The sequence below is a fragment of the Acanthochromis polyacanthus genome, chromosome 2 (genome assembly GCF_021347895.1).
Source record: "Acanthochromis polyacanthus isolate Apoly-LR-REF ecotype Palm Island chromosome 2, KAUST_Apoly_ChrSc, whole genome shotgun sequence".
Taxonomy (NCBI): domain Eukaryota; kingdom Metazoa; phylum Chordata; class Actinopteri; family Pomacentridae; genus Acanthochromis; species Acanthochromis polyacanthus.
Genome location: NC_067114.1, coordinates 29,200,687 through 29,227,075, shown reverse-complemented (window position 1 = coordinate 29,227,075; position 26,389 = coordinate 29,200,687). Strand labels below are relative to the sequence as shown.

The following is a 26,389-nucleotide window of genomic DNA, read 5'->3' as shown; positions in this document are numbered from 1 at the left end:
TAAGCCCATAGTGTCAACAGAGGGATAGCCAGAGAGCTTGTTTCTAATAGATACTGACAGAGCAGAAGACTTAAATTAAAACCTCGGCCCTCACTGTGTGCTCATTGGGTTACATGCATTATGCAATGGCCTATTACAGCCCGGGCCCAGGTGGGACCGATCACTTTTCCTCCTTTAAATATTAGCATTTAATTTCCCTTAGTGTTGCTCCGAGCAGCTGAAGCTCTTCCTCGCCCATTTCTCTGTCTCACCAACAGTGCTTCTCTGTGCTTCTCAGCCTCTTCCTCCACCCAGTTTCTCTCTGTCAATCATTAGTTTCTCTAATTTGTGCCCAATTCTCTCCCTTTCCTTCTCCATCAGTTTTTTCCCCCCTCATTGTTATTCAGATTTTCTGTATGTTTGCTCTGCTAATTCTATCCCCCTCAGTCTTTTTCCCACTGGATGTGTGATTGTTTGACTGATTGATTCCTGCTTTTCTCTCGCTGTCAGTGTCTGTTTCTCTTTCAATTAATTCCTAGCATGAGGTGTTGCGGTGCATCTGGCTAATGGCATGTGGTATGCTCCTTCTTTCTACAACATTTCATTTATCACAATTATCCGCCATATTCCTCCAAGTGCATCAGTTCTACCCTCCTCCATCCGTCCTCTGTGCTGCAGCTTCATGTTTGATAGATCGGAAATCTAACAGCAATTCGTGAAAAAGTCACAAAATGTAGACATTTCTTTTGTGAACTTGAATTTTCCCATTTCTTCATGACACTCAGCATGACTTTCCAACTAATACGATCTGACCGCAAGTATCTTTTGGGCCTGCACCATCTTTTTTTTGTAGGTTGCATGCAGCTCTGAGCAACCCTTAGGTCAGCGTTAAACTTTATGCTTTTTACTCTGCGGCAAAATTTCATCATCTTCCCAAGTTCACGATAGTCCACGTGGACACCTCCTCACGAATCTGTGCTAGTACAAGGGCAATAGTGCACATGACTGGCAGCCGAGGCTGTGCTTGGAATACGGAGACACAACCTACTGCACATGTTAGGAACAAAATCTTCCAAGTGGAGAAAAAACTAGTACAATAACAGTTACTAAGCATCCATGATGTCTACAGCTCTCTATGTACAGGAGTGTAATCAAGGCTTAATCTGAACTACAAACCCAAACCTGAACCGCTGAGCTGTAGTAAAATATAAAGCAATGTATAAACAAATTCCTCCAGGACCTTATTCTGTGGCCTCTAACGCTACGCCACCAAACCTGGAGGTTTAACAGACACCTGTATGACAGCAGGATGGATGTTCATGAGGAAAATATTAATATTTCCATCCATCCATCCATCCATCCATCCATCCATCCATTGATCCATCCATCCTCTATACACCACTTTATCCTCACTAGGGTCATGGGGGGTGCTGGAGTCTATCTCAGCTGACTCGGGTGAAGGCAGGTCACCAGTCTGTCACAGGGCTACATATACAGACACACAATCACACTCACATTCACACCTACGGACAATTTAGAGTAACCAATTAACCTCAGCGTGTTTTTGGACTGTGGGAGGAAGCCGGAGTACCCAGAGAAAACTTAATATTTCCAGTGTTTGTAATTGAATCTGTGAGGACAGATTTGCATGAAGTTGCATTTAAGACACGAGTCTAAAATCTTTGCCTTTGGCGGCCAGCTTTGTGTCGGAATCATTAACCAACATGAAACATGACTGTTAAAAAAGTACTTCCATCGATATGTTATGTGTCATGTCAGTGGATTTCAAGTTTTACACATGACTATGGCTGGGTGATATGGCCAAAAAATAAAATCTCTATTTTTTTCAGTCATCTTGGACGATTACAATTTTAATCAATTTTTGTTGTTTCTTTGCGGTCTGTTTGCTATAGCTAGTGCTAGCCATACCGCACTCCTGTAGCTGCCAGCACTCTTCCCATTCTTTAGGATGCCTCTGTCCGAAGTGCTGAAAGAGGTTAGTTGTGCTGCTACTCTTTGTTTTCACAGTACTTTTGCAAACCTTTCACATGACTGTAGTTTGCTCTGTGTCAGTCTTGTCAAAGCCGAACCACTTCCATATAATCGATGTAACATGAGGCCCTTTTCTCACGACCAACTCTTCGTCTGCTGTTCTGTCCGCCATGACGGGGGTGTGAGTGTTTTGGCGGAAGGAGATGAGAGGCGGAAGCAAACGCCAGTGCACAAGTCGTGAAAGGCAGAAGAAGACTCTGTATTGTTACATATTTAAGCTCGCCTCGATTTTACGGTTTGGCAAATTTTCAAATCGTCAGGTTTTAAAAAGGCGAATGAATCGAATTAATTTGATTTATCGCTCAGCCCTAACACATGACCCTAATGACGATTAAGCGGTATAGAGACGGATGGATGGACTGCATCGACAGTGATCCAAAAATGAGGTTCTATCTCAGCAATAAGAAAACCTTATTCACAATCTCTCTGACATTGGTGGCTAAACTATCACCTAAAAACTCATCCTTGGATCAGAACGTTCTCAACTTTCTTCACTGTGTTTAAAAACTGCTTTTTCCAGTATTTCAGTTTGATCTCTGGATGACTGGCAGAAGTTGGAAAAACAGAAGCTCACCTAAATGCAACATATCCAACAACCTAATACTAAAACATGTAATGTCACCTCTGTGTTTACGTCTCCTGTGTAAGTTGCTGTAAATGTGAGGCTCACTTTGCAGACTGAAATCACAGCTGCTGCCAGCACGCTTTGGCAAACGGTCAAGTGAGGCTGACTGAGGTCATTTAAAATGAGTGGAAATTTGCACTTTCCCTCTTTATGTTTTCACCAATACAGGGATGTGCTGTTTTAAAAGGTGAATCTGTAGCCCACTAAAAGTCTGCGTATCTCAGCTGGTTTATTTTTGATGACTGTTTATAGGGATCGATCCAACATTTCTGGAAGTACAATCCTAAATTGCCTTTAGTATTCCTGTAATGCATTCCTGGCTCTGATGTTCCACATGAGCACCACTTCACTCAGAGCATTTACAGATAATGAAACACAAACATGCACTGTTCCTCCATTCCAGCTCTTTCTCAGAAGGCCTGATCTGATGTCCTCATTAGATTTCATGTCCGCTGCCGTAAACACTCGCCCATCACAGCTCATGTTTGCTCCGTCTCCCTCCTCTCTGTTCGTCCACTTCCATCCACATCTCATGTTTCTCTCCACATATTTCCATTTCTTGCATGTTCTTGTTTCGCTACCTCTGTATCTAATCTTGTTATTTTCTTCTTCTCACGCATTCTCATTCTGTCTTTTCCACAGCACATCTTCATAACTCTTTTTCTCGCTCTATCCGAGTTTCTTTCTGTTCCCCGACCTCCCAATCACACCCTTCTCTACATACGTTTGAGTCCATCATGCGCTTGACGAAAGACAGACAGAAACCTTTGAAGATTTGCCTCGCGCTGGTTTGGTTTTTGAGGACCACACATCAAACAGCGTTAACCTGTTTGTACTCAATTACTCAGAGTATGTTTGATTTGTTTTCATCAATCCAGCGCAGGAGGCTCCCTCATGAAATTGCTAAATCCCACCTGCTGTGCAACAACCCCATCATCTAATGCAGTTTTGCTAAAAGATGTGGAAATCGCTTGAGATCTTTGCCTGTGCGCGGCTCATCTGCACGAGCAGCTGCTCCTCCGCTGCAACTTCAGAGCTTTCGGAATTATTGTGAAAAGCCTTCAGAAAATGAAATGAGCCGTGTGTTTATTTAGCTGTTTCACCAACATGGCTTTCATCTGCCTTTTCTTTATTAGAGCTGCTACTTTTTTCTTTGGTTTGTGCCTCATACAAGAAGCCTTTCATATGTACAGATTTGTTCTCACATGAAATGAACTAGGACCAAAGACCTCTTGTACCGTTTGCAGGTTTTCTTATGAGCTTTTTCTCAGGCATGGCAGACTAATTTGTGTAGCACTTTGCCACAACAAGGCGACAGAAAGTGTTTTAGATGAGACAGAAGCAAGATATAAAAGAGACACAACACAGTGTGAGAAGGAAACAACACACAAATGTGACCCTCAAACACGTATCCCTCGTGTTGTCTTAACATCCTGAACACTCCTCTTGTGACCCACTGAGCCTCAGCTATAGGGGTGTCAAACATACGGCCCGTGGGCCAAAGACTGAATGTTTTGAACCTTTAACACTCACACTAATGTGTACATTTTGAACTGAGGAATAATGTTGTTGAAATTGAATTTATTTTTCTTAAGAAATGTCAGGTTGTTCATAATGTTTTGTAAAAGGATAATCCCTTAAATGTGAATATTTCTGTGTTTTTATCCTGGAATTTTACTGGTCCGGCCCACTTGAGATCAAACAGGGCCCTGAACTAAAATGAGTCTGACACCCCTGAGCCTCTAAAATAGAGCCGCTTAATTGAATTTTCAACCAAAAATCTATTTCACCTGGAGAACCAACCTGTCATGCATCACACACTTTGTGAATATCTGGGTTTTTAGCTCTTCAGTGGGCAGAAAGACTGTCTTTTTTTATAACTGTTTTCTTCACTAAAGTAGAGGTTTATTATCACTATCATTGCTGCTAAAGGTGTAAACATTTTTTTTAGCAAGAGATAGTACTTCTATGTCCTAAGAAAGTACCAGAAATGTGCAGAAAGTAGCTTTAAATGCATTTTTTGAAGGGAAATAGCACAAAACTCAACTACAAAATACTAGTCTTCTCACATCTTTCGAATCATTGCTCACATCCACAAGGTGCAAAACCTGCAACAATAACAGGGATTCAACAAGTCATCGAATTTCAAGTTGGAAAAAGGTCATCTAGAGGGTTTTCTGTTCTATTAAACATCGTGGCCGGGTCATTTTAGACCCGAAGACAACATGAGGGTTAAAGCAAATCCACAAGTGGTCCTGGCTGGTAGCCTGCCTATTTCCAAAGTAGAAAAACATATACCTGTTCTTTTCTGCTCAGGAAGGTTTCTAACTAAGTCAGATGACCTTGTAGTATCCCCATGGCAGTCAAGGATAGTGGCTCCAACGTCTGCTTTATCAGAGGATGCACTGTTCACCCTTTGTAAAAGAAACTACATGATGCCATCCTATGAGTCAATGTGTGCATTGAAAGTGAAGCACCATTCACAGCAGATCTACGTCAACAGCATCCGTCACGTTGACATTATATAGCTCAGTGGAAGTGCAGTCTACTTCATGAATTGTTCCTCAAACCTTTCCCTGACACTAGTTGGGTTTCCATTACAGTTTTTCGCAAAATAAAAGCGATATTTCTAAAATTTTGACAAAGTATATTTGCACTTTGAACGTGTTTCCATTGAAGGTTGTTCTGGGCAGAAGCATCGTAACTCTCGTAAAATATCATCCCGCGAGATTTCACTGCAGGAAGATGGACGCCCAAAACCTGCTTCCATCTCCTTCTAACACTCTGCATTCCTCTGCTGTTTGCTGTCTAGTATGGCAGTGATGTTTTTCTCAAGAATAATGGCAAGAAAAGTCTCGGTCTCCTCTTTGTCCACACATACGTCGCCATGTTTACTCCGAGAAAACTGGTCATGTGACCAGGTACGTCACGTCCGGTGACGTATAATTGCGGAAAAAGTGTTTCCATTGCGCTTTTGCGATATTTTTCAATATCGAAACGTCTGAAAAACCACCTCATGAGAGCGTTAAACTTTTTAGCGATATTTTAGTCCTTTTTCGAAATTCAGGTGTTTCCATCACCAGTTTTTTATTGCGCTATTTACATTTTGCGCATATCTAAGGGTAATGGAAATGCAGCTACTTTCAATCAAAGAACAGTTTTCAGGAAAAGACCTAAGGATGACATTTTCCAGCTCTTCAACCACAACTCATGCTAGAAGGTGCCAAAGTAAAATGAATATAATCTGTGATGCAGATCCAGTTGGTGAAATGTTGAACTAACATTCTCCCCAGTTACAGCCTCCTAGTCACAATAATAGGCCGAATTCTATCTATTTTTCTGCATTCAGGCATTCACCCCTCCCCAGGCCTTTGGTTCTCACTAATATGAAGAGTTTTAAAAGCTCTCAGAGGCAGGAGGTTAAATTAAAGTGGTGCAACACTGTAACTAAGTCCATTTTGGACTTTTCAGCTCTTTTCAGCATTTTTTTCAGCTCTTTCCTCAGAGGTTAGCGCTGTCAGACAACTCACTGAAAGATCCAATGTCCTGGCACTGCGTCTGGACTAGCTCAGTGCTTACAATTTACCGTCTAAAAATGCTTTCTTTCATTGCAAATGCCCGTTACTGCTGTTTACTTTCCATTATTGTAAAAAGCCATCACCAACAGTTGCTATTAGAAACCCAAACATCTGTGATGGTAAATATTTTTGTGATCAAAGAAAAGCTGAAGCTCCCATGAGCAGGTTAGGTCTGTACGGCATCATAACGTGTCCAAATAGCCATGAAGCACTTTTTCTTTAATCTCTGCTGTTTGAAAACGTCTCCATCGTCCACTCCTGCCGGTATTACAGGCACGTCTGAGCTTTTCAGGGCCCCTCGACTCTCTCGAACTCTTCTCTTCTGCTGATCCGTGATGTTTGGACCACGAACGTCCAGGGCTTCTGGGAAATAGCGACTGCTGAATCCTGCCAAAAAGCAGTATTTTCTTGTTTTCAGTTTTTGATTAGCATAGTTGCAAATGTCCCTGGGATTTCCAATGAAGTTTTCTGACTTCTGGAGCTGAACCTGAAAGTTTTGGTTTCACTTTAGCAGAATTGCAAAGCGGGAAGAGCTTTTTGGGCTACCCTGGCTCAGAGACTAAACGCCTAATTTATTTTTGAAATGGACAATGTTGTGTGACTCACAGACGGAGCAGCTCTGCAGCTTGGATTGGCATTAAAATCTCTGAATAATTATATCGGAGCAAAACAACAACTTGACAGAATTAAAAATGTATTTGCTTATAATAATTGAAAATACAAACACGTGAACATAAACTTTGACTCCCATGCTGTTACTGAAAACACAATCCGCAGCTTAAGTGAGTTCACTTTTAAATCCTGGGTCAATAATCTGGTAAATTCAACAACCACAGAGCTGTGTTTTGTTTCCAGCAGTAATGACGAAGCATATGGAAATCGCAGCCAGTGTCACATGCCTCCTCACGCTGTTTTTTTCTCCCTGGCAGCAGTGACTCATCGGTATTATTATGTTAGTTCTGTACGTCATGCCAAACTGAAGGATAAAGCATAATTTTCTTTCGTGCTGTGAAATTATCCAAAAAAGTCCCTGCATTTTTAAAGCGCCGTGATACCGAGGATCTAATTCAAAGAAAAAAATTAAATGGGGGGGGGGGAGATAATGGAGAAAACAATTACAGAACCAACAGCTTCTTTCACTCACAAAGCAACAAATTTGCAGATTAGAATTTTTAAACGTTGACCTCGACTCAAAAGAGTTCTAATTATTTTAAAATCCTAAAACTGAACTGGATTTTCTCTCCAATGCCTTCTCACAAAACTGCTTGTTTTAAAAATAAAGAGCTGTGTTAAACCTATTGAAAGCTAAGGAAATAGATAGGTTAGAGTAGAACAGCTCGATGAATAGACTCACTTGTTACCTGTATCATTTACGCCCCCTGTCAAAAGTTTTAGGACACTTTCTCATTCAAATAAAGTAGAACCTGTCCTACAACTTTTGACAGGGGGTGTATCTACCACATTTGGTACACATATGCAGCACATCAGGCTGAACAAAAAAGTCAGTGACAGCCACATTCCAAACCCAACAGGAAGTGAGCTATTTTGCCTTGAAGGTCAGATTTTGCCCATTTTTCATTTTTTTCTAGAGCGAACTCCTCCTCGGGGGAAACTCCAATTCACCTCAAATTGGGCCAGTACATACAGGAGGCCTTAATGATCCAAAGTCATTAAAATCTTTTTCCAAAGTCAAAGGGTGTGTCCGTGGCGGCCTCTGGAATTTAGATCCTTCGCCATGAAATTTCAAATGCTGTGTAAATGCCCTGAACATGCTCCAATCTGCCTGAAACTTTACATGTATGATCAGAGTCCTGCCCTGATCACATCCATGTGATGAAATACACCCCCTGTCAAAAGTTGTAGGACAGGTTCTACTTTATTTGAATGAGACGGTGTCCTAAATCTTTCGACAGGGGGTGTATGTAAATAATTGGGTAATACTACACATAGCATCAGTTTTACCTGGAACTCTAGCATTGGCCGTGAAACCAGCTTTATGTAAGTGATGTTCTTAGCATACTGCCAGTTATGAGCTCCGTGTTGTGCCATTTGTTTGCTTAATTATTCTAACAAACAGCTGAGATAGTCCAAGTTCATCAGTAAAGAACGACTGCATTTTTAATAACAGCTTGCTATCGCTGCACTCAGCAAAATACTGCAGCAACAACATCCATTTCCAGCAGCTGCTACTGCTGATTTCAAGCAGGTTCTCAGGTCTCTTATTTTAGAGCTAAAATGTTCTGTGAAACACTCATGGAGAAAACAATTTGGAAGCCCTGGAGTTGGGAGTGATATACCCCTATATTTGTTAGGAGTTTTTCCTTACTCCTAATTAATATTAATCCCTTAAGCCCTAGGCTATTTTTTTAAATTTCCAACCAGCAAAACATCACGAAATTCAGCAACAGCTCTGCAACTGTGAGGCTAAAATGAAGAACCTCGGGCTTTGTAGATCAGAGACACCTTTGAAATGTTGAAATACAATACACCACCTTGTCCACATCGACAGACCGGAGTGAGACATAAAAAGTCCAACAAAAACTGACATTTTTACTTCCATCAAATCAAAAGTGTCAATTAGGAAGTGCTGCAAAAAGCCTTTTCTTTATCTCAGCTGCAGAAGGTTCCAGGCCTTAATTAGGCTTATATTAGTGGCAGGCCTCCATTTCTAATTCCCTCAGTTTGATAAGTATAATTGGTCATATATTAATACGAAACCTCATTTTGAACCGCACGCTTCATATTAAAAGCCCTTCAGCGTTTCGGTGGACAGAAATCCTTCATTTATTAACAGGGCTTTTATTGTGAAACATTTGTGGGCAAACCGTATGAAACAACAGCCGGATGGGATTAAAGGACGGAAAAGCAGAGTGGATCAGCACTAATGAATCAAACGCCCCCTTTGTGCCGGTTTTAATCTACAAAGTGTTGGAAAAAGCATTATAATGTTGAATTAATAAAGCCTTAGGAAGACTTTATCCGCTCTTGTTTTTCCCCCAATCTGTAATTGGGACCTTGCTGTCATTTGTTCATGCCAACTCCCAGAGACTAATAGTTTTTATCTGAGAAAATACAGTAAACATTGTTATGATAATCAGTCAGTGACGTGGATGTTTTTGAATATGTTCTGGAAATTCTCAATTGCAGCTCAATCAATCATGGATTGCTGTTGGGTGTTCATGTCGAAAGAAGCCGGTTGAGGTGTTTCGAGCATCTGATTAGGACGCCTGGGTGATTTCCTTTGAAGGTCTTCAAGGATGTACAACTGGGAGGAGATGCCAGTTTGGACCAAGAACTTGCTGGAGGGATTACGCGTCTCATCTGGCCTTGGAACGCCTCAGGAAGTGTGGCTGGGTAGAGGCACATCTGGAATGACCTGTTTAACCTACTGCCACTCGGACGCGAAAATGGATGGATGGATGGGTGGAACTCTACCAAATGTGATACAACGGAAATGAAGCACAACAAATGCTGCGTCCCTTTTAATAATGGAAAGACTAAGAGGACTCTTCAGTGAATATCTACCTTGCCGGTTGAGTTTTTGCATCATTTCCAGTCTTGTTCCAGTACAGAGATCTTCTACTTAGCAATTGTTGATGATAAAAAAACTCACAAACATGCACTTGCCAATGAACAAATAAGATGTTTGTCAGACAGAAAGAAGCAAAAAACTTTGTGGAATTTGCAGAATCCAACTTAGAGCACTAACACCATCAAGCCTCTTAGAAAAAAAACACAGTTTTTAAGACTAGAATATGCAAATGTTCCTGTGTAAGGTCCAAGTATCTGTACATGTGGGACAGCATGTGAAAAGAAAGTGCTTAGTCTCTGTGGTTTCCGTATCCGAACCTGTTGACTGGAAGAGTGAAAATCATCCATTCGTTTTTAGATTCTAAATCCTTCGCCTCTTTTAAAATAATGCTGTGCCTTTCTTTTAGGATTATGCTGTGAATAGATTCCAGGCTGGTGAGTAATTGTTTAATTTCATAGTACCCCAGCAGTGGCATGTCACAATTAAACTGAGGCTGAGTGCTTTCTCCTCATTTATTATATACAAACAGCAGTAATGAATATGTGAATGCTGCAATGTCATATAATATGTATGATGAATATGGCTGGCATGCGGGTAAAGAGCATTAATGGTTTATGTGCTGCCAGGGGCGTTGTGAGGAGCTGACAACATACAGCTCTGCGGCCGCGTAAGCAACAGGAAAAGCTGTTTTAAGCCACGCAAACAGAATCACTTCATTTGCCATACACGGTAAAAAAATAAATAAAAAGACAGGAAATTGTTCTCGGTTACGGGACAAAAGCAAGACACAAGGACAACTATCCTTGAATGAATGCAAAGAGATGCCAAAGAAGACACAGTCACCAAGGCATCACTCTGAAGATACACTCAACCCTGTAGAGAATAATATGGGATTTGCATCCATAGTGGCATCCACAGTTTTTTGTGAAAGAATATTCCGAGGTCTTACAGCTGCAGTGGAGAAGGAGGATAAAATAGTCTTTCATTGGTTTGGCTTGGAAGGCTGTGTTATTTAGATCCATTTTCTGCTTCGATTTCATCAGAAATTCTGATGTTCCACCAAAACAAAGTAGGAAAACATCCTTCTAGAATTGTGTCCTGGAAAAAACCAATTGACGAAGAAAACAGCACACCTTTTGCTACGGATACTTTCTAATTTCACGTGTCACTCCTGGATTCCATTTCCATCCGTTATCCACAATTCTTTCATCTTTTGTCATGTATTACTGTCTGTCAGACCCCCCTCTTACCTTTTGTTGTCGCATCTTTGCTGTTTTCATCCCTCTGCCAGATCTCTTGATTCAATCACCTTTTGTTCTTTGTTGTCTGACTCTCTGCCACTGATTTGCAACCATACGCAAATTAGCCACTGTTCACCCTTGTATTTACATACACAGCCACTCCCTATCCTCTGACCATCCCTATACAATTTGTACTTTCTAAATGTTCTTGGCTTACCTTCACAGATTCATGCCCTGTGTTGTATAATAAACACCCCAGTACAGCAAACTTCCAAGGACTAAGAGTGAAATTTCTTCAACACAATCAAGGACAAAAATGCATTTGTGTACTGAGTGCTGTACTGTCAGTTCATACTAATACTGTCCCTTAAAGGTTGTACACAGGAGAATAGCCTTTTGGAGACGTTTTAGGGTAGTATTAGTTTGGTGATGATTGTTCTGCCTGGGTTTCAGCCCCGTTTGTGCCACAAGTGCAGATTCAAATTCCTGGTCTGAGTTTACAGGTTGTGGTTTTTCTTTTCAATCATTTTTGAATATTCATGTGAACATTTGCATGTGTTTTTCTTACTTAGGCTAGCTCAGGGCTGGTTCCAGACCGCTCCTAAAGATATTTGGTTGGCCACTTGGGTAACCCAATTAGTAACTCAGAGGTTTTTGGTTTGAGGCCATATGCTACCTCCTCCTATCTATGGAATTACTGTTTTTGCACGATCCTTGACAAAGATAAGAATTATAAACAAAGAATTAACTGAAGCTTTGTTCCAATTCGATCCATGCATGAGTTTGAGCTGATTCTGTGTTTCAGTGTATAATTTCGATTCCCTTACCATAACCATAAAAATAATGGTTATATATTTGTACAACATCTATACAACTGATCTGTTTTCTCAATTTTATGCTTACAAAGTAATGCAATTTTGCGATTAAACCAACGTGTTGAACCAAAAACATGTTTAAAATGTACAAAAGTAGAAAAGGCTTCCAGTGTAAAGTTGCATAAGTCTGCTTAAGGAGGCTGGAGATTGGAGAAGATGGAATGATTTATATGTCAGCTACAGGACTTGCATGCAGGACTTTTATGGATTTGTTTTCGGCAGGACCATCATTCTTAGACTCAAGTTTCATTTTCATTGGATGTTTGATTGAGTTTAGGCACCAAAACCACTTGGCTGGCTTTAGAAAAAATCACAGTTTGGGTTCAACAGTAATGTTTTACAACATAGTTGAAGCTTCTCCTCCATTTTATGGGTTAAAATGAAAAAAAAAAGAATCTCACTCTTTTTGATATATTGGTTGGTTGAAAGGAAGCATGACAAACAAACTACAATGTGTGTTTGCCTCAAAATATAATTGAGAATGTTATGTTGTTTATGAACATAACTTTCAGCCAGTGACTTTGGAGAACTCCGAAGTTAGAAACAGTACTGCTAATTTTGTTCTGTTCTCTAAACTTGTTTTTAATTTTAATAATACTCGACCGCTGTGCTGCTAACTGGTAATGATGAGTAACAGCGAATTATGTTAATTTCTGTCAAGCTGTAACTGGAAGGGAGGGAAGAGGACAGGAGGCAGAGGCACAGAGTTCATCCAGGGTGAACGTGGTCCCTGAACGCCTCACTTTGAGACCAGATCTGGCAGGAAGACAGTAGAGACTGGAGATGAGGGAGGACAAGAAAGTGGGAAATACAGTGTCTTATTTGGTTGGCTGTTCATCCATCTGGGACCCATTATTGCTCAGCTTTACACAGAACTGCTGAATAAATAAATAGATTTCATTAACATATTCTTTCTTATTCGCACATTTCATGAGTTGGTCTCCTGACTTGCTGTGTGCTGCACTTCAAGAAGACCACAAAAAAATCAAAATAAGTTACTATGCCCTTTGTGTGTTATCTGAATTAAACAGACAGTTTTATGAGCCTGTTTAATTTGTCTGTCATTTACAGCATATGAAGAGATACACACAGAACCGGTCGACCAGTGGCGCTATTTTGTCGTGCACGCAGCATACATCGCTGCTCGCTCTGGTTATATAACTCAGCATAACATAACATTAATATACGGAGTGAACAGGCGAAGCAGAACGATCCTCTTGTTCCATAATTAAGCTGAGAAAGTCAGCTCACTGAAGCCTCCATAAAACAAAGTATTAAAATTAAAGAAGTCCCAGCAAAGCCTGCCACACATCCCGACACGAGTTGCTGGTTCCGTTCAGCATTTTGCCCGTAGACGAAGCTAGTGCGGTTCTGTAACTGGGCCATGGTGCTGCTACAGCTGGGGGCGATGGGATTACCCATGTTAAAAATAACAAGGGCTCATTAAGTCACTTACTGTAAAAGAATCCATAAGTAGCATATGTTTTACTTAGAAATAAACCGTGACCCACATGTTAATGGTAGAAAATCTTATCACGGTTTACTGTGAGTGCTGCTTCAGTAAAGAATATGAAAAAACTAATTAAGCAAGTTGCAAGTTTGCGGTTTTCAACGCATGGTTGCTACACTGAATGGTGATGTCATTTCTGTAATATTTGATTTTTCACTCATGCATTGTCAAAGATCATAATCACCAGAATCAGTTTTATTGCCAAGTAGGTTTTTAAACTTACAAGGAATTTTCTCTGGTGCTCTTGGTGCAAGTACAAATAAAATAGTAAGTAAAAAGATAAAGATAATAATAATAGTAAAAGTCAAGGTGCATGCATTGATAATAATAAAAAACAGAATCAGATATATAAAAAATATAGGACAAAATAGACAAAGGTATACACAGTTACTACACAGTGGTAATTAATGTAACCACTGTAAACAAGAAAAACAAACAAACGACTAAAAGCCAAACTCTACTAGCAGCCGTAGACGTCTGCTAGCACGAGCAGTCAGAGGATTACCAAAGTTATTCCCAGTGAACCAATTTATGGAGCAAATGGAGAGCTATATCACTGGATAAGTGATGCTGGAGATCACCCGAGTTAAATATGATTCATTGGGACAATGAATGAAATTCATAGCAATCCATCTAATGGTTGTTGGATCGTTTCAGCCTGTAGCAAAGCGGTGGACCGACTTGCAGCCAGCGCGGCTAAAAACCTTTTATTTAGTGACTGGAGTGGCTTGGATTTAGCTGAGGATGTGACTGATACCTTGGCTATATTTCCTGATATTTTAATACAATAAATGTGGCACTGGCAGCTTCGGTTCAGAGTGTAGATGTGTGTCTCCATGTGTTACATTAATAAACTCATCTTATACACAGCTTTAGATGTGTCCTCTGGGTTTTACTCGACGCTATCTTCAATTTGACAGCAGAAACCTATATTAATGTTGGCATACACAGAGCAAAAAACCTTCTGTTCTCCTGCAGCTGCTATCGTTCTCCTTATTGTATTATTAATGTTGGCATGTGTGAGATTGCGGCAGTTTACCAGTGGACAGGAGACAATGGATAAAAGGCAAAAGTGCAGAATAAGTGCACTGCATGCAGGCAAAAACACGCTCACATCACACCATCAATACAGGCCTTAATTAGAATTATTAATCAGCTACAGGGGATCAAGAAAAGAGAGTCACGCAGCTGTGTGATTGTTTTCTCGGTATTATTTCAAGTGTGACAACATAATTCATTTTCCGTCTAAAGCCATCACTCTGCTGCCTTCACGAGCTGTCACCGAGAAACGCACTGAAACTTATGTTAACCTGATTACACCGGAGCGTTTATCACAGGCCCTGACAAACCACCGCAATATCCATTTAGCAGCAATAACAGCCAGCAGCCCTAATGAGGTGTTACTGGTAAATTAATGAATTTTAGAGAAGCTGCTCGGTTGAATTATCCCTTCAGACGGAGGCGTGCCTGCTGATAGCGGTGCTGCTATCTTCCAGTGATGAAGTTAAGTGAAGCAGCTGCTGGCGTAGATTTAACGGTCAAACGGTTTGACTGTGGGTGTTTCCTCCTGACCGGTTTCTGTACAAAAACAATCCACCACCTTATTAACCCTCGTGTCGTCCTGCGGGTCAAAATTGACCCGTTTGAAAGTTTGAAAATGTGGGGAAATAAATATTTTTACACTGAAATTTCTGATGTCCACGTTTTCAACATTTTTTTGGAATTTTTGAACATTTTTTGATGGAAAAAACATGTTGAAAATATTTTTAAGAACATTCACAAAAAATCAACCAAAATCCAGCGAAAATTCGCTGGATTTTGGTTGATTTTTTTGTGAATGTTCTTAAAGAAAATATTAGAAAAGTTTTTACTGATATATATGTAATTACTATATTTTTAGGATTTTTTTGGAAGATTTTTACTCGTTTTTTGAAAATATTGACAAGAATTTTATTGCCAAAGTTGGGAGATTTCTTTTTTTAATAAAACTTTTAAGGGAAACTGAGTTTTCATCCTGAAGGTTTTGCAAATTTTCCGAAATTAGGGGAATTTTTTTTGCTGATTTTTTGGATATTTTTCAGACAAGGAGACAATATGAAGAGTTCATTTGCAAAAACAGGTAACTCCATTTTCAGAAAACTCATTTTTATTGTTTACTTGAGATAATAATGATAATAACACTAATAATAATTTATATTTTCTCCATTTTGTCATGTACTTTCTACTTAGTCAAATTCACTCAACTTCAGTTTGATTGATATTATCTCAAGTAAACAATAAAAAAAAGTTTTCTGAAAATTTATCAAAACGGAGTTATCTGTTTTTGCAAATGAACTCTTCATATTTTTTTTCCTGTAAATGAGGACAACAGGAGGGTTAAAATCCAGTCCTGTGTTTAGATGGTTAGATACTACTAGTTATTTGTGCACTCTGATCTAACAGGACAGTTTCTTTCTTGAAATATACAACAGTTGAAGTCATATTAGCTCCTTGTGTTGATCTTGGTTGATTGGTTTTATTTCCACCCTGGTGTGCGCTAGCAATGCACGATTACAAAATCCGAGTTTGTGTTTATTTTAACCCCCATCTCTGTCTGTTTCTGTGTAGATGGGCGGGACCATGTACAACACAGGGAAGCACGTATCCTTGCGGCCGGATAAGGCCCACCTGGTGAACATCTCTGGGGGCCCGCTGGGCTACAGCTACCGGCTGGAGGAGATCCGCCTCCACTTTGGGAGCGAAGACTCTCACGGCTCAGAGCACCTCCTGAATGGGCAAGGCTTTCCTGGAGAGGTAGGTCGATACAAGAGCAGAGAACCGATGCCAGCACACAGACAAACAATGACAACGTCTCAGACAAAGATGCATGTGCAAATACACTCTTCAAACAGCAAAAGTCACACACCCAAGAGCCTCCCACAGGAAGTTATTCTGATAGAGTTATCTCTCTTTTCGAGGTAAACTTTTTCAGATGTGGCAGTTCTGTTCCCTTCAAGGTGGATTACAAGCTCATCCCTGAGCTTGTAATCCATCTTGAAGGGAATTCAAACCTAGTTGCCAAAATTGTAAAAGCTAATGTTTTCTGTTTCCGAGCGGTTCGAAGCTCCGTGGAGAGTCCCCGAGCTTTTCTGTCTAACCAGACAGTGATCACAATATTACATTTGTTTTGTAAATCCACTCTGTCCAGGGAGACATGCTGAGATTTTAAAAGGAAGCTGTAAACTTCTGAGTTTGCAAATTGAGTTTGTGATTCTGCTTCTGTCAGAGATGTTGTGGAGGGAGAAGTAATCTCACCGACTGAGTCATTGGGCAGAGCAGAAGAACGACAACTTTAACGGTGAAGAGCTGTGGCTACAAGACGACAAGCCGAAATTTATGAAGCGTACTAACGGGGGACTGTAGAAAATGGGGCTAAACATTCTGGGTTAATTTTGGATTTGGGTGGCTGTAGCTCAAGAGGTACGGTGAGTAGTTCATGACAAGTAATCACAGAGTCAGTGGTTTGATTACTGGCTCCATCTGGCCACGTGTCCAGGCCGGAGCCTCGGTAGGACTGAGTGTGAATGAAAGTCAGAGCGCTGTGTAAGTGCAGTCCATTTACAGCTCCAACATTCCTGTGATGAAAAATGTCTGAGGCCGTGGCACTCTTCTACAAAATAGCAGGATGATGGATGTTATGGCCCTGTGAAAATCCTGAGTGAACCTGAACATGCATGAATTAAATTTCAAAAGCCAACATCCACTCTGAATTGACCTGAAAACAGCCGTCCAAAGTGTGAGAACTCCAGCGTCACGGCAGAGTGACCCAGTTAGGCCGAGTGTGACCTGGACCTGGTCCCACTCAGGTCCCTGGTCAGATCTGTTTCTCTCAGAGTCCAGCAGACACGTGAGGACCTTGGAATCCGTCATTGAAGCTGCAGTAAAGGACCGGCTGTGCTGGACTTTCATGTTGAAGTGGAAGCTCAGCCTGAAGGCGCAACTCTTGCCTTGACTTCAGTCTACGTTCAGCCTTCACCTATGGTAATGAGTGATCAAAAGAATGGCTTCATGAATGCAGGCGGTCAAAGTTAATTTCCCTTATAGAATGGCTGGAGCTCAGACATCCAGAAGGCCCTCAGGGTAGAACCAGCTGAAGATCAGACATCACATGCTGCATGGCTCCTAGAAGCATAGATATAAAGTTCTGCATCCCAGGAGACCTGGGATTGACCCCAGACATTATAGAGGGCTGACATGATGGATCTGATCTGAGAGAGACCTGGAGTTTCTTGGGAAGAGCAACTGGAATGATGGCAAAGTAGAAGGTTATCTGGGGTACCTTCCTCTTCTTTTAACTCTCATGTTGTCTTCATTTACAGGCACCAAAAAGTATTGTTTCCTTGTCTGAAAAAAAATCCCGAAATTCAGCAAAAAAATCCTCAAATTTCTGAAAATTTGCAAAACCTTCAGGAAGAAAATTCCAATAATTCCTTACAAGTTTCCTTTAAAGGTTTTATTTAAAAAATCCCACAAATGTGGCAAGAAAATTCTTGTAAATATTTTCAAAAAATGAGTAAAAATCTTCCAAGAAATATCCAAAGGGATCACATACAGACCTGATCAAAATCTTAAGACCAGTTGAAAAATTGCTAGAATTTACCTTTTGCACATTTGGATCTTTATGAGGTTTTAAGTAGAGCTACAACATGCAAAAGAAAGAAGGGGGAGTGTGACAAAAAGCACTTTGAAAAAGTAGTTTATTGAAAACAACAAGTAAAATGAAATAGGCTGTTTATCAGCTGATCAAAAATGTAAAACCATCGCTCAAAAAATTACAAAAAACTCTCCAAACCAGAACAAAAAATTTTCTCAGTAGGACTCAGTGATGAGGAGCTCCACCGTTCTTGTTAATCACTTCAAAAATTCGTTTGGGCGTGCTTGATGGGAGTGTTTCCAGGAAGCTTTTGGGAACATTGCTCCAAGTGGTGAAGATGCAGGTCTGTATATATCAGTAAAACTTCTAATATTTTCTTTAACAACTTTTTTGTGAATGTTCTTATGAAAACATTTTTAGATTTCTTTTTTTTCCACCAAAAAATGTTCAAAGATTTCCCAAAAATGTTGCAATTGTGGACATCAGGATCACAATTTTAATCAATTTTTACCTGCAGTACGACACGAGGGTTAATATCCCAGATAAGTGATAGAAAGATGGGTGAAAATAAGGCTGGAGGGAAAAGGATGGGCTGGTTAAAAGGCAACATTTGTTTAAAACCATTTTTTGGTGGCCACTTGACAAATATAAATCCAATTTTTACTCCGTTTGTAGCCCTGTTTTGGCCCTCTGTCACATGAGAGCACTGATCCTGAACAGAAACGTTAAAGCTTTGGTCTGAAAGATGACAAGACGCCCCAAACAGACGGAAGGAACTGCAGAGTTGTGTTGTGATTGTTTACAGTGAGTTCGTCAGTCATGTAGTCCATCGTTCACTCAAAAATATTGATGGGAGCACATTTAATATTGTTCTCATGGTTTACAGAAAGGAGATATATAAAATATGTGCCATGTCAAAGTCACATCTCCTTAATCATCCCATCCATCCACTCCTCTCCTAAGAGCCCATTTTCTGCTAAAACAACACCACAGCACTCATTGCTCTTGCTGCAACGCCGTTATTCACTCTGCTTTTAGGGGTCCTTGTCAGAAAACGTTTTCACTTGTTTCAGGTACCGGTAGCGACTGAGGATGGTCGTGAACATATTATCAAGACACTTTAGGTTTTTAGAAAGCCTATATTTGCTGATGGGAACTCACAGGAGGAATCTGTGAGGCTGTTTCCCACTGACTAAACTACTGACTGGGTAAACTCAGTGATGACGACAAATAAAGTGCTATTTTTCTGCCTTCTCAGTGGTTTTGTTGAACAGCCGTCTGATTTCTTAAACAACACTATCCTCAGTGTAAGTACGCTAACATACCAAACCATCCATTATTAATTTCCCTGCATGTTCTTTAGGGATGTCCCAAATGATGCATCGATGCATCGTCTGAGCACAACACGTCATCAAAAGCGGAAGTGAGCACGCAATGCAACAGAAATCACCGGCCGACTGGAGCGCGAAACACGGCCACGCGTTTAGATACAGCTGTATAGTAAACGCTGACCTTCGCGTTTACGACAGATCACAGATGTCTGTGCTGCATCGTGCATACATAATACATGCACGATGCAGCACAGACGTCCGGCCGTGTTCCACGCTCCGGTCGGCCGGTGATTTCAGTTGCATTGCGCACTCACTTCTGCTTTTGATGACGTGTCGTGCTCAGACGTAAACTAACCGTGACGTCACCCGTTGGTTTCAACGCCGAGAAAATGAAGCCCGGATTTTGCTACTTCCTGGTCGCCGTTTTGGATTTTTTGGAGCAAGTGACGCAAAAAGCGTCATCAAACAGACTGGACCGGAGAGCAACCAAGGGCAGGATTGGCTGAGGACTCTCTTATCCCGCCCACATTTTACCGCAGAGGCTTCTGTTGCTGTCTATCAAGTATAGCCACGCCCCCTGGCTCCGCCAACTTTAATGATTTATTTAAAATTCAGTATTGATTTATTTTAAGATCGGCCACCTGATCTCTCATTTTGACCATGAAAACTAACGGGAAAAAAATCCTGAGCTGTAGAACATCAGTCTATCAAATTTTATTTTTTCCAAAAATGAATTGGGGTCTATGGAGAAAAAGCTTTTTGGAGCCAACCCTAGCGGACGGCGTGATATTGCAGGTTTTTGACACTTCCGGGTTGGCTTCAATTCTGGAGCCAGATGCTCCGTCCACTATTTATACAGACTATGGTCGTGCTCAGACGATGCATCGATGCATCATTTGGGACATCCCTAATGTTCATAAGCTGGAGTTCGATCCCGTACCCACTACTTATCGTTGTTTTGGCGCTCTTTTACTAAGCATTGTGGTCGAAGCAGGTAACTCCAGGAACTTTCTGTAAAGTCGCCTAAAGATTCATATTTTGTGCTGAAAAAGACTGAGCCTTGCATCCTTGACAAACCTTTTTGACATTCACGACCTTTTAGCGAACGGAGAGCTGAACAAATGCAACAAGCCGCTGTACAAATGTCTCCTCAATAAACTGCGTGTTTTAGCTTCTTCACTTAGTCTTCATTGAGCGAAACGATTCCGAGAACAAAATCCTGAAGTTGCAGTTTTTGCTGGAATTGCTCTGGTTTAACCTGAAACGCTCTACATCACTGTGTCTCTCTTTCAGGTCCAGCTGATCCATTACAACCAGGATCTGTACACCAACTACACCGAGGCAGCGAAGAGTCCTCACGGCATCGCTGTGGTCTCCATCTTTATAAAGGTCTGCACGTCCTGCTGGAGGTGGAGGAGACAAGAAGCGATTAATGCTGGGCTCAGACTACCCAATGTCTGCTCTAAAACAAGTCTGATCAGAAAGGTGCAGGCCGAGGGGCTGAAAATGAGAATTTAATTCTTTTTCTTTTATTTAAGTTTGGTTCTGGTTTCTGGTAGTTAGTCTCTGGTTATTGGTTTTGGCAGTCAGTCTTTGGTCCAGGGGTGTCAAACTCATCTTAGTTCAGGTTCCACATTTAGCCCAATTTGATCTCAAATGGACCGGACCAGTAAAATCACAGCATTAAAACCGATAAATAACCACAACTCCTAATGTTTCCTTTGTCTAGTGCAAAAAAGTACATTCTGAAATTGTTTATATTTAGGGAATTACCTTTTTGCAAAATATTATCAACAACCTGAAATTTCTGAAGAAAAAATAAGTTCAATTTCAGTTTATCATTTACACAATACAACTTATAGATCAGTGTTTCAACAAAGAAACACAACATTTAGTCACAGAAACCTGGAACTGAATGATGCAAGATTTTACTTTATGATCAAAATGATAAAAATCTGAAAAAAAGACAAAAAATGAGACAAAATATTCCAAAAATCTGACGCAAACAACAACAACGAGACACGTAACGACAAAAAAAATTAGGCAAATGACATGAAACAAAACAAAAAAGAAACCAAAAAAGTTACAAAGCAACAAAAAATGGACAAACGACAAAAACAAGACAAAAAAAATTACACAAACAAGACCAAAAATGACAAAAACGACAAACAAAGCAACCAAAAAAGTAGACTGACAACACCAGCGAGACAAAAAGGAAACACAAAGCGACAAAAATGAGAAATTAAACGACAAAAGCATGACAAATGACAAAAATCAGACAAAAAAATAACGAAAAGAAGACAAAATGCTACAAAAATGAGACACAAAGAACAATGAGCAATCTAGTATTTTACTTTATGATCCAAACAACTTGTCATGGTCTAGAAATTATGTTAAATTTATAGTTTTACTAATTTACAATCTGCAGTCAATGTCTTCTCTGTGATTTTTGCACTTTACGGACCGGATTGGACCCTCTGGAGGACCACTTTTGGCCCACGGGCCTCATGTTGAACCCCATCTGCTTTAGTCAGTCGTGTGTCGGCGAAGTCGGAGCAAGAATTTATGACTTTAATCTATCCCATCCACTCTATCAGACAGAAATATTGTTTAGTCTGAGCCCAGCGTAAGAAATAAATGAATCTGTGATTGTATAACATATGATGGATTCAAAGTATAACCTTCCTGTTGCGGATTTTGGATTGTCATTATCTAGATTGCAAGGGTGGGAAAAAAAACTAGCTACTGTATTGGATGTGTGTGTGTGTGTGTGTGTGTGTGTGTGTGTGTGTGTGTGTGTGTGTGTGTGTGTGTGTGTGTGTGTGTGTGTGTGTGTGTGTGTGTGTGTGTGTGTGTGTGTGTGTGTGTGTGTGTGTGTGTGTGTGTGTGTGTGTGTGTGTGTGTGTGTGTGTGTCCATTAAATTGTGAAATGTGATGAATATTTGATCCTCCTCCCTCTTTGTCATCTCTCAGCTCTCTGAAAACTCCAACGCCTTCCTCAACCGCATGCTCAATAGAGACACCATCACCAGAATTAACTACAAACGTAAGAGACGCGCACACACACACACACACACTCTCTCTCTCTCTCTCTGGGTATTTAGTCTGTAGACAAGCTTTGAACATGTGCAGGGCTGTATTGGGTTCTTGGACTAAAGGAAATCTTTAGAACCCACCACGTTGTTGGATGGTGTGCTATCCAAAGGCTCCTCATTGGCTGTCGCTGCTCTCTATATAAAGCGGTGAAATCTGCAACGGTTTAGTAACTTGTCTTTACAAGAGGAAAGATGCAACTCACACATTAAGCTTTATTGTATTCCTCCAAATGCTCTGTTCAGTCCCTCCAGGATTTCGTGGCTTTTTTCCAGATTGTCATGTCCCTAAAGTGTCTGAATTCTCAGCAGTTTTTCTAAAAAAAACTACGATGTAAATTGCGATGTTTTAAGCGTATTTGTTGCGATGAAATTGCAGGAGACAATAGTTGGGTTTCCATTACAGTTTTTCGCAAAATAAAAGCGATATTTCTAAAATTTCGACAAAGTATATTTGCGCTTTGAACGTGTTTCCATTGAAGGTTGTTCTGGGCAGAAGCATCGTAACTCTCGTAAAATATCATCCTGCGAGATTTCACTGCAGGAAGATGGAAGCCAAAAACCTGCTTCCATCTCCTTCTAACACTCTGCATTCCTCTGCTGTTTGCTGTCTAGTATGGCAGTGATGTTTTTCTCAAGAATAATGGCAAGAAAAGTCTCGGTCTCCTCTTCTGTCCACACGTACCGCGCCATGTTTACTCCGAGAGAACTGGTCATGTGACCAGGTACGTCACGTCCGGTGACGTATAATTGCAGAAAAAGTGTTTCCATTGCGCTTTTGCGATATTTTTCAATATCGAAACGTCTGAAAAACCACCTCGTGAGAGCGTAAAAACTTTTTAGCGATATTTTAGTTCTTTTTCGAAACTCAGGTGTTTCCATTACCAGTTTTACCTGTTTACATTTTGCGCATATCTAAGGGGAATGGAAACGCAGCTAGTGACACTTGCTAAAAAAGTTGCATTTTTTTTCAGCTTTTAGAACACGTTTCAACATTTTAATTGACAAAATTATTCCTAAACTAATTCTTTAACCCATTTACGCCAGCCGGCACACCACGGTGGGAAACCAGCAGCAGCCAGATGCTGGTTTAACATGAAGTGGTTGGTAGATTTAAGGCACTAAATGATCATTTACTGTTGAATGAGTCATATTTGGACATATCTGTCAGTGGCTTTTAAAGTTAATTTCACATCCTGGCACACATGTGTTCACACACACACGGTTTGTCACGTCAGTTAATGAATCTGACTTCCCTTCATTCTTTCAGAGCTCCAGCAGATCTGGATCAACAGCTTCCATCACAGTGATCTGTCTGCTCTGTGGTCTGCTCATTTCAGACGTTCTGCTGTTTGGCAGTAGAAAAATGTTTGTCAGTCGATGATTTTCGTTTGTATTCCACCACAAGTTTACCTGCGCTTTGGTGAAGAACATTGAATTGTTTTCCACTGTCTTCAACAGTAATTTTTGTTGGTGAATGACAGACATTAGAGTGGGACATGTCTGCATCTTCAAACCACAAACAAGGAAGTGAATTCGGTGATGTGCGTGCATTACGCTGGGGGCTGCTGTGATTGGTGGAACTCACAGGCGGTGGGACAAAATTGCAAGGTCTTTCAGAATTCACGGAGATCGGTTGAATTTGCGTGAACTGGTGCGATCGCAGCATCACAAACTTCTGGACTGACTGTTTATTACACTTTAGGACCGACTGCTTTGTTTATTTGACTGTTTTCAGAATATTTTGATGTAATAAGTCCATCAGACACATTGGACTTGTGCAAACACCTTCAAAATATGGCTGTTTTTGCAGCATTTTTTCCATTTATTCACACTTACATTATATTAGAATGCTTCCCGTAGAACATCGCCGACTATGAATACATTTGGTGAGTCCACCTCTAGCTTCTAAAGCAGGCTACACGACACTTCATCAAACTTTAAATGAAGGAATCTCTGCTCGTCTGTGCCTTGGATTTTTGCAACTGTTCATCCGATCTGCTTCAAACTTGGCTGGTGTATCACTGGAGACACGAGGAAGTTCCGCGTTGAGCTGGAAGGTTCTATAATGTTGTTGCAGATCAAAGACATGAGAGTTTAACCTGTGACTGACGTGTGCATTAACTGCTGCTAGCATGTCTGTGACGGCTGGCACCGCACTAGTTCCTGATGATGGGAGATCCAGTCAACTCATATACTGATGGTGTCTTCCTTCAGAAAGAATTCATTCCTAATTGCATACAAATGAGTGCTACAGTGCCAAAATCTGTTTTCCAGCCTCTGCTGTGAAGATGTATGTCCCTGTGGAGGATTCCCTGCCTGTTAATGGGGCTAAACATAGCAGAGCTACTCAACCGCACACACAGAGGAGCTTGTTTGTGTCACTTAGGAGGCCGTTACTCACACCTACTCTATATAAATACTCTGCAGGTACCGAGACGCCAGTTCTAGCTTTAAAACGGAACAGTTTAGCCTCTGGGAATCAGCAGTTAGTCCTGAACTTAAAGGTGATTCTCCAATTTCTCAGTCTGTGTGCACCGTTCCACATCGTCCACATGCAGCCCAAAATCTGCCACTACAAGGTCAGTAGCATGCACGCTTAGTAGCAGTGTGTATGTGCGGCATACATGAGAGTTTTCAAAGCAGAGCTCCTGGACTAGTAGTTTTACAGCAACAGCTACACATCTGTGCACCTGTTTGTGTTCATCAGCACCGAAATATAATCAAGGCTTACAACCATCACCCTAATATCAAATCTTTTTTTCTTTTTAATTATTATTTATTCACCAGTTCTAACAATTGTTACTGATGAGTACCATTCATATGTGCAAAATATTATCATTGTTCTTTTCTCAAAAAGCAGTTTCCCATCAAAATACATAACATTAGCAGAAACGCTAATGTGTTATTTTATTATTTATCGTGTTTTTACTTTTTTACGTTGGCTTCAGTCCGGTCTGAAGTCTTTTATTCCTTGTATTTATTTATCTTAATTTTTATTCCTCTTATTGCTTTTATTTATATATCCTATGTATTTTTATTTATATGTCCTTTTATTTATTTATCTTAATTTTGTATTGCTTTTATTGCTTTTATTTATATATCCTATTTTTTTTCCATGTTACTCTGTTCCTTATTCTCTGGTGTTTCCCCACTGTGTGAGAGAGCGTTTCCTCAAGTGTTCTTAATTCCTGAGTTTGTGTGAGTGTGTGTTTATGTGTATGCGCGTGCGTGTGTTTGCTTTTATATCTCCTGTATTAAGTGCTTTTAATTGTTGTATTGTTTTTATGTAAAGAAGTTTGAGCTGCTCCCTGGCATGAAAAGGGCTTTATAAATAAAGATTGATTGATTGATTGAAACGCAAACATCTTTAAGAACATTAGGAGTGACCATTACACTGCCTTCAAATTTTCAGACTCAAAATTAAATTGGGCTTTTTAACTCTTATGTACTCAGCCCATTTTTCCCAGCATGTTACAAACCAGTCATGTTTCTGATTTATAAACATCTCTTCCGTTTTATAAGTATCCAGTCTTATGAATATCTTGTGAGAGCATTTCTGAGTTATGGATTTCTTACTTGCAAGAGGACATGAAGGTAGTTGGTGTGAGAGAAGAGGATGCAGCAGACAGGGTTAGATGGAGGCAACTGATTCGCTGTGGCGACCCCTGAAGGGAAAAGCCGGAAGGAAAAGAAGATTTCTTTCTTGCAACCAACAAAACACTCAACAGATATTTATCCTTTTTTCTCCTTTCCTGTAAAATAAACAGTTTTTATTGTAAAAGGAATCACACCAGGGGTGTCCAACATGAGGCCCGTGGTCCAAAAGTGGTCCTCCAGAGGGTCCAATCCGGCCCTCAGCGTGTAAATATTCCAGAGAAGACATTAACTGCAGATTATAAATCAGTAAAACTATAAATTTAAAATCATTTCGAGACCAT

The 26,389-nt window shown here is 40.4% G+C and overlaps 1 protein-coding gene across 1 annotated transcript in view; it reads left to right on the top strand.

The window, feature by feature from the left end:
- LOC110967169 (carbonic anhydrase-related protein 10-like) overlaps positions 1-26,389 on the top strand; it is a 195,780-nt gene that overhangs the window by 135,846 nt on the left and 33,545 nt on the right. Inside the window, exons 4-6 of the mRNA XM_051960747.1 lie at positions 16,000-16,185; positions 20,650-20,745; positions 22,330-22,402. Of these exons, the coding sequence (XP_051816707.1) occupies positions 16,000-16,185; positions 20,650-20,745; positions 22,330-22,402 (355 nt within the window). The remainder of the gene's footprint in view (positions 1-15,999; positions 16,186-20,649; positions 20,746-22,329; positions 22,403-26,389) is intronic.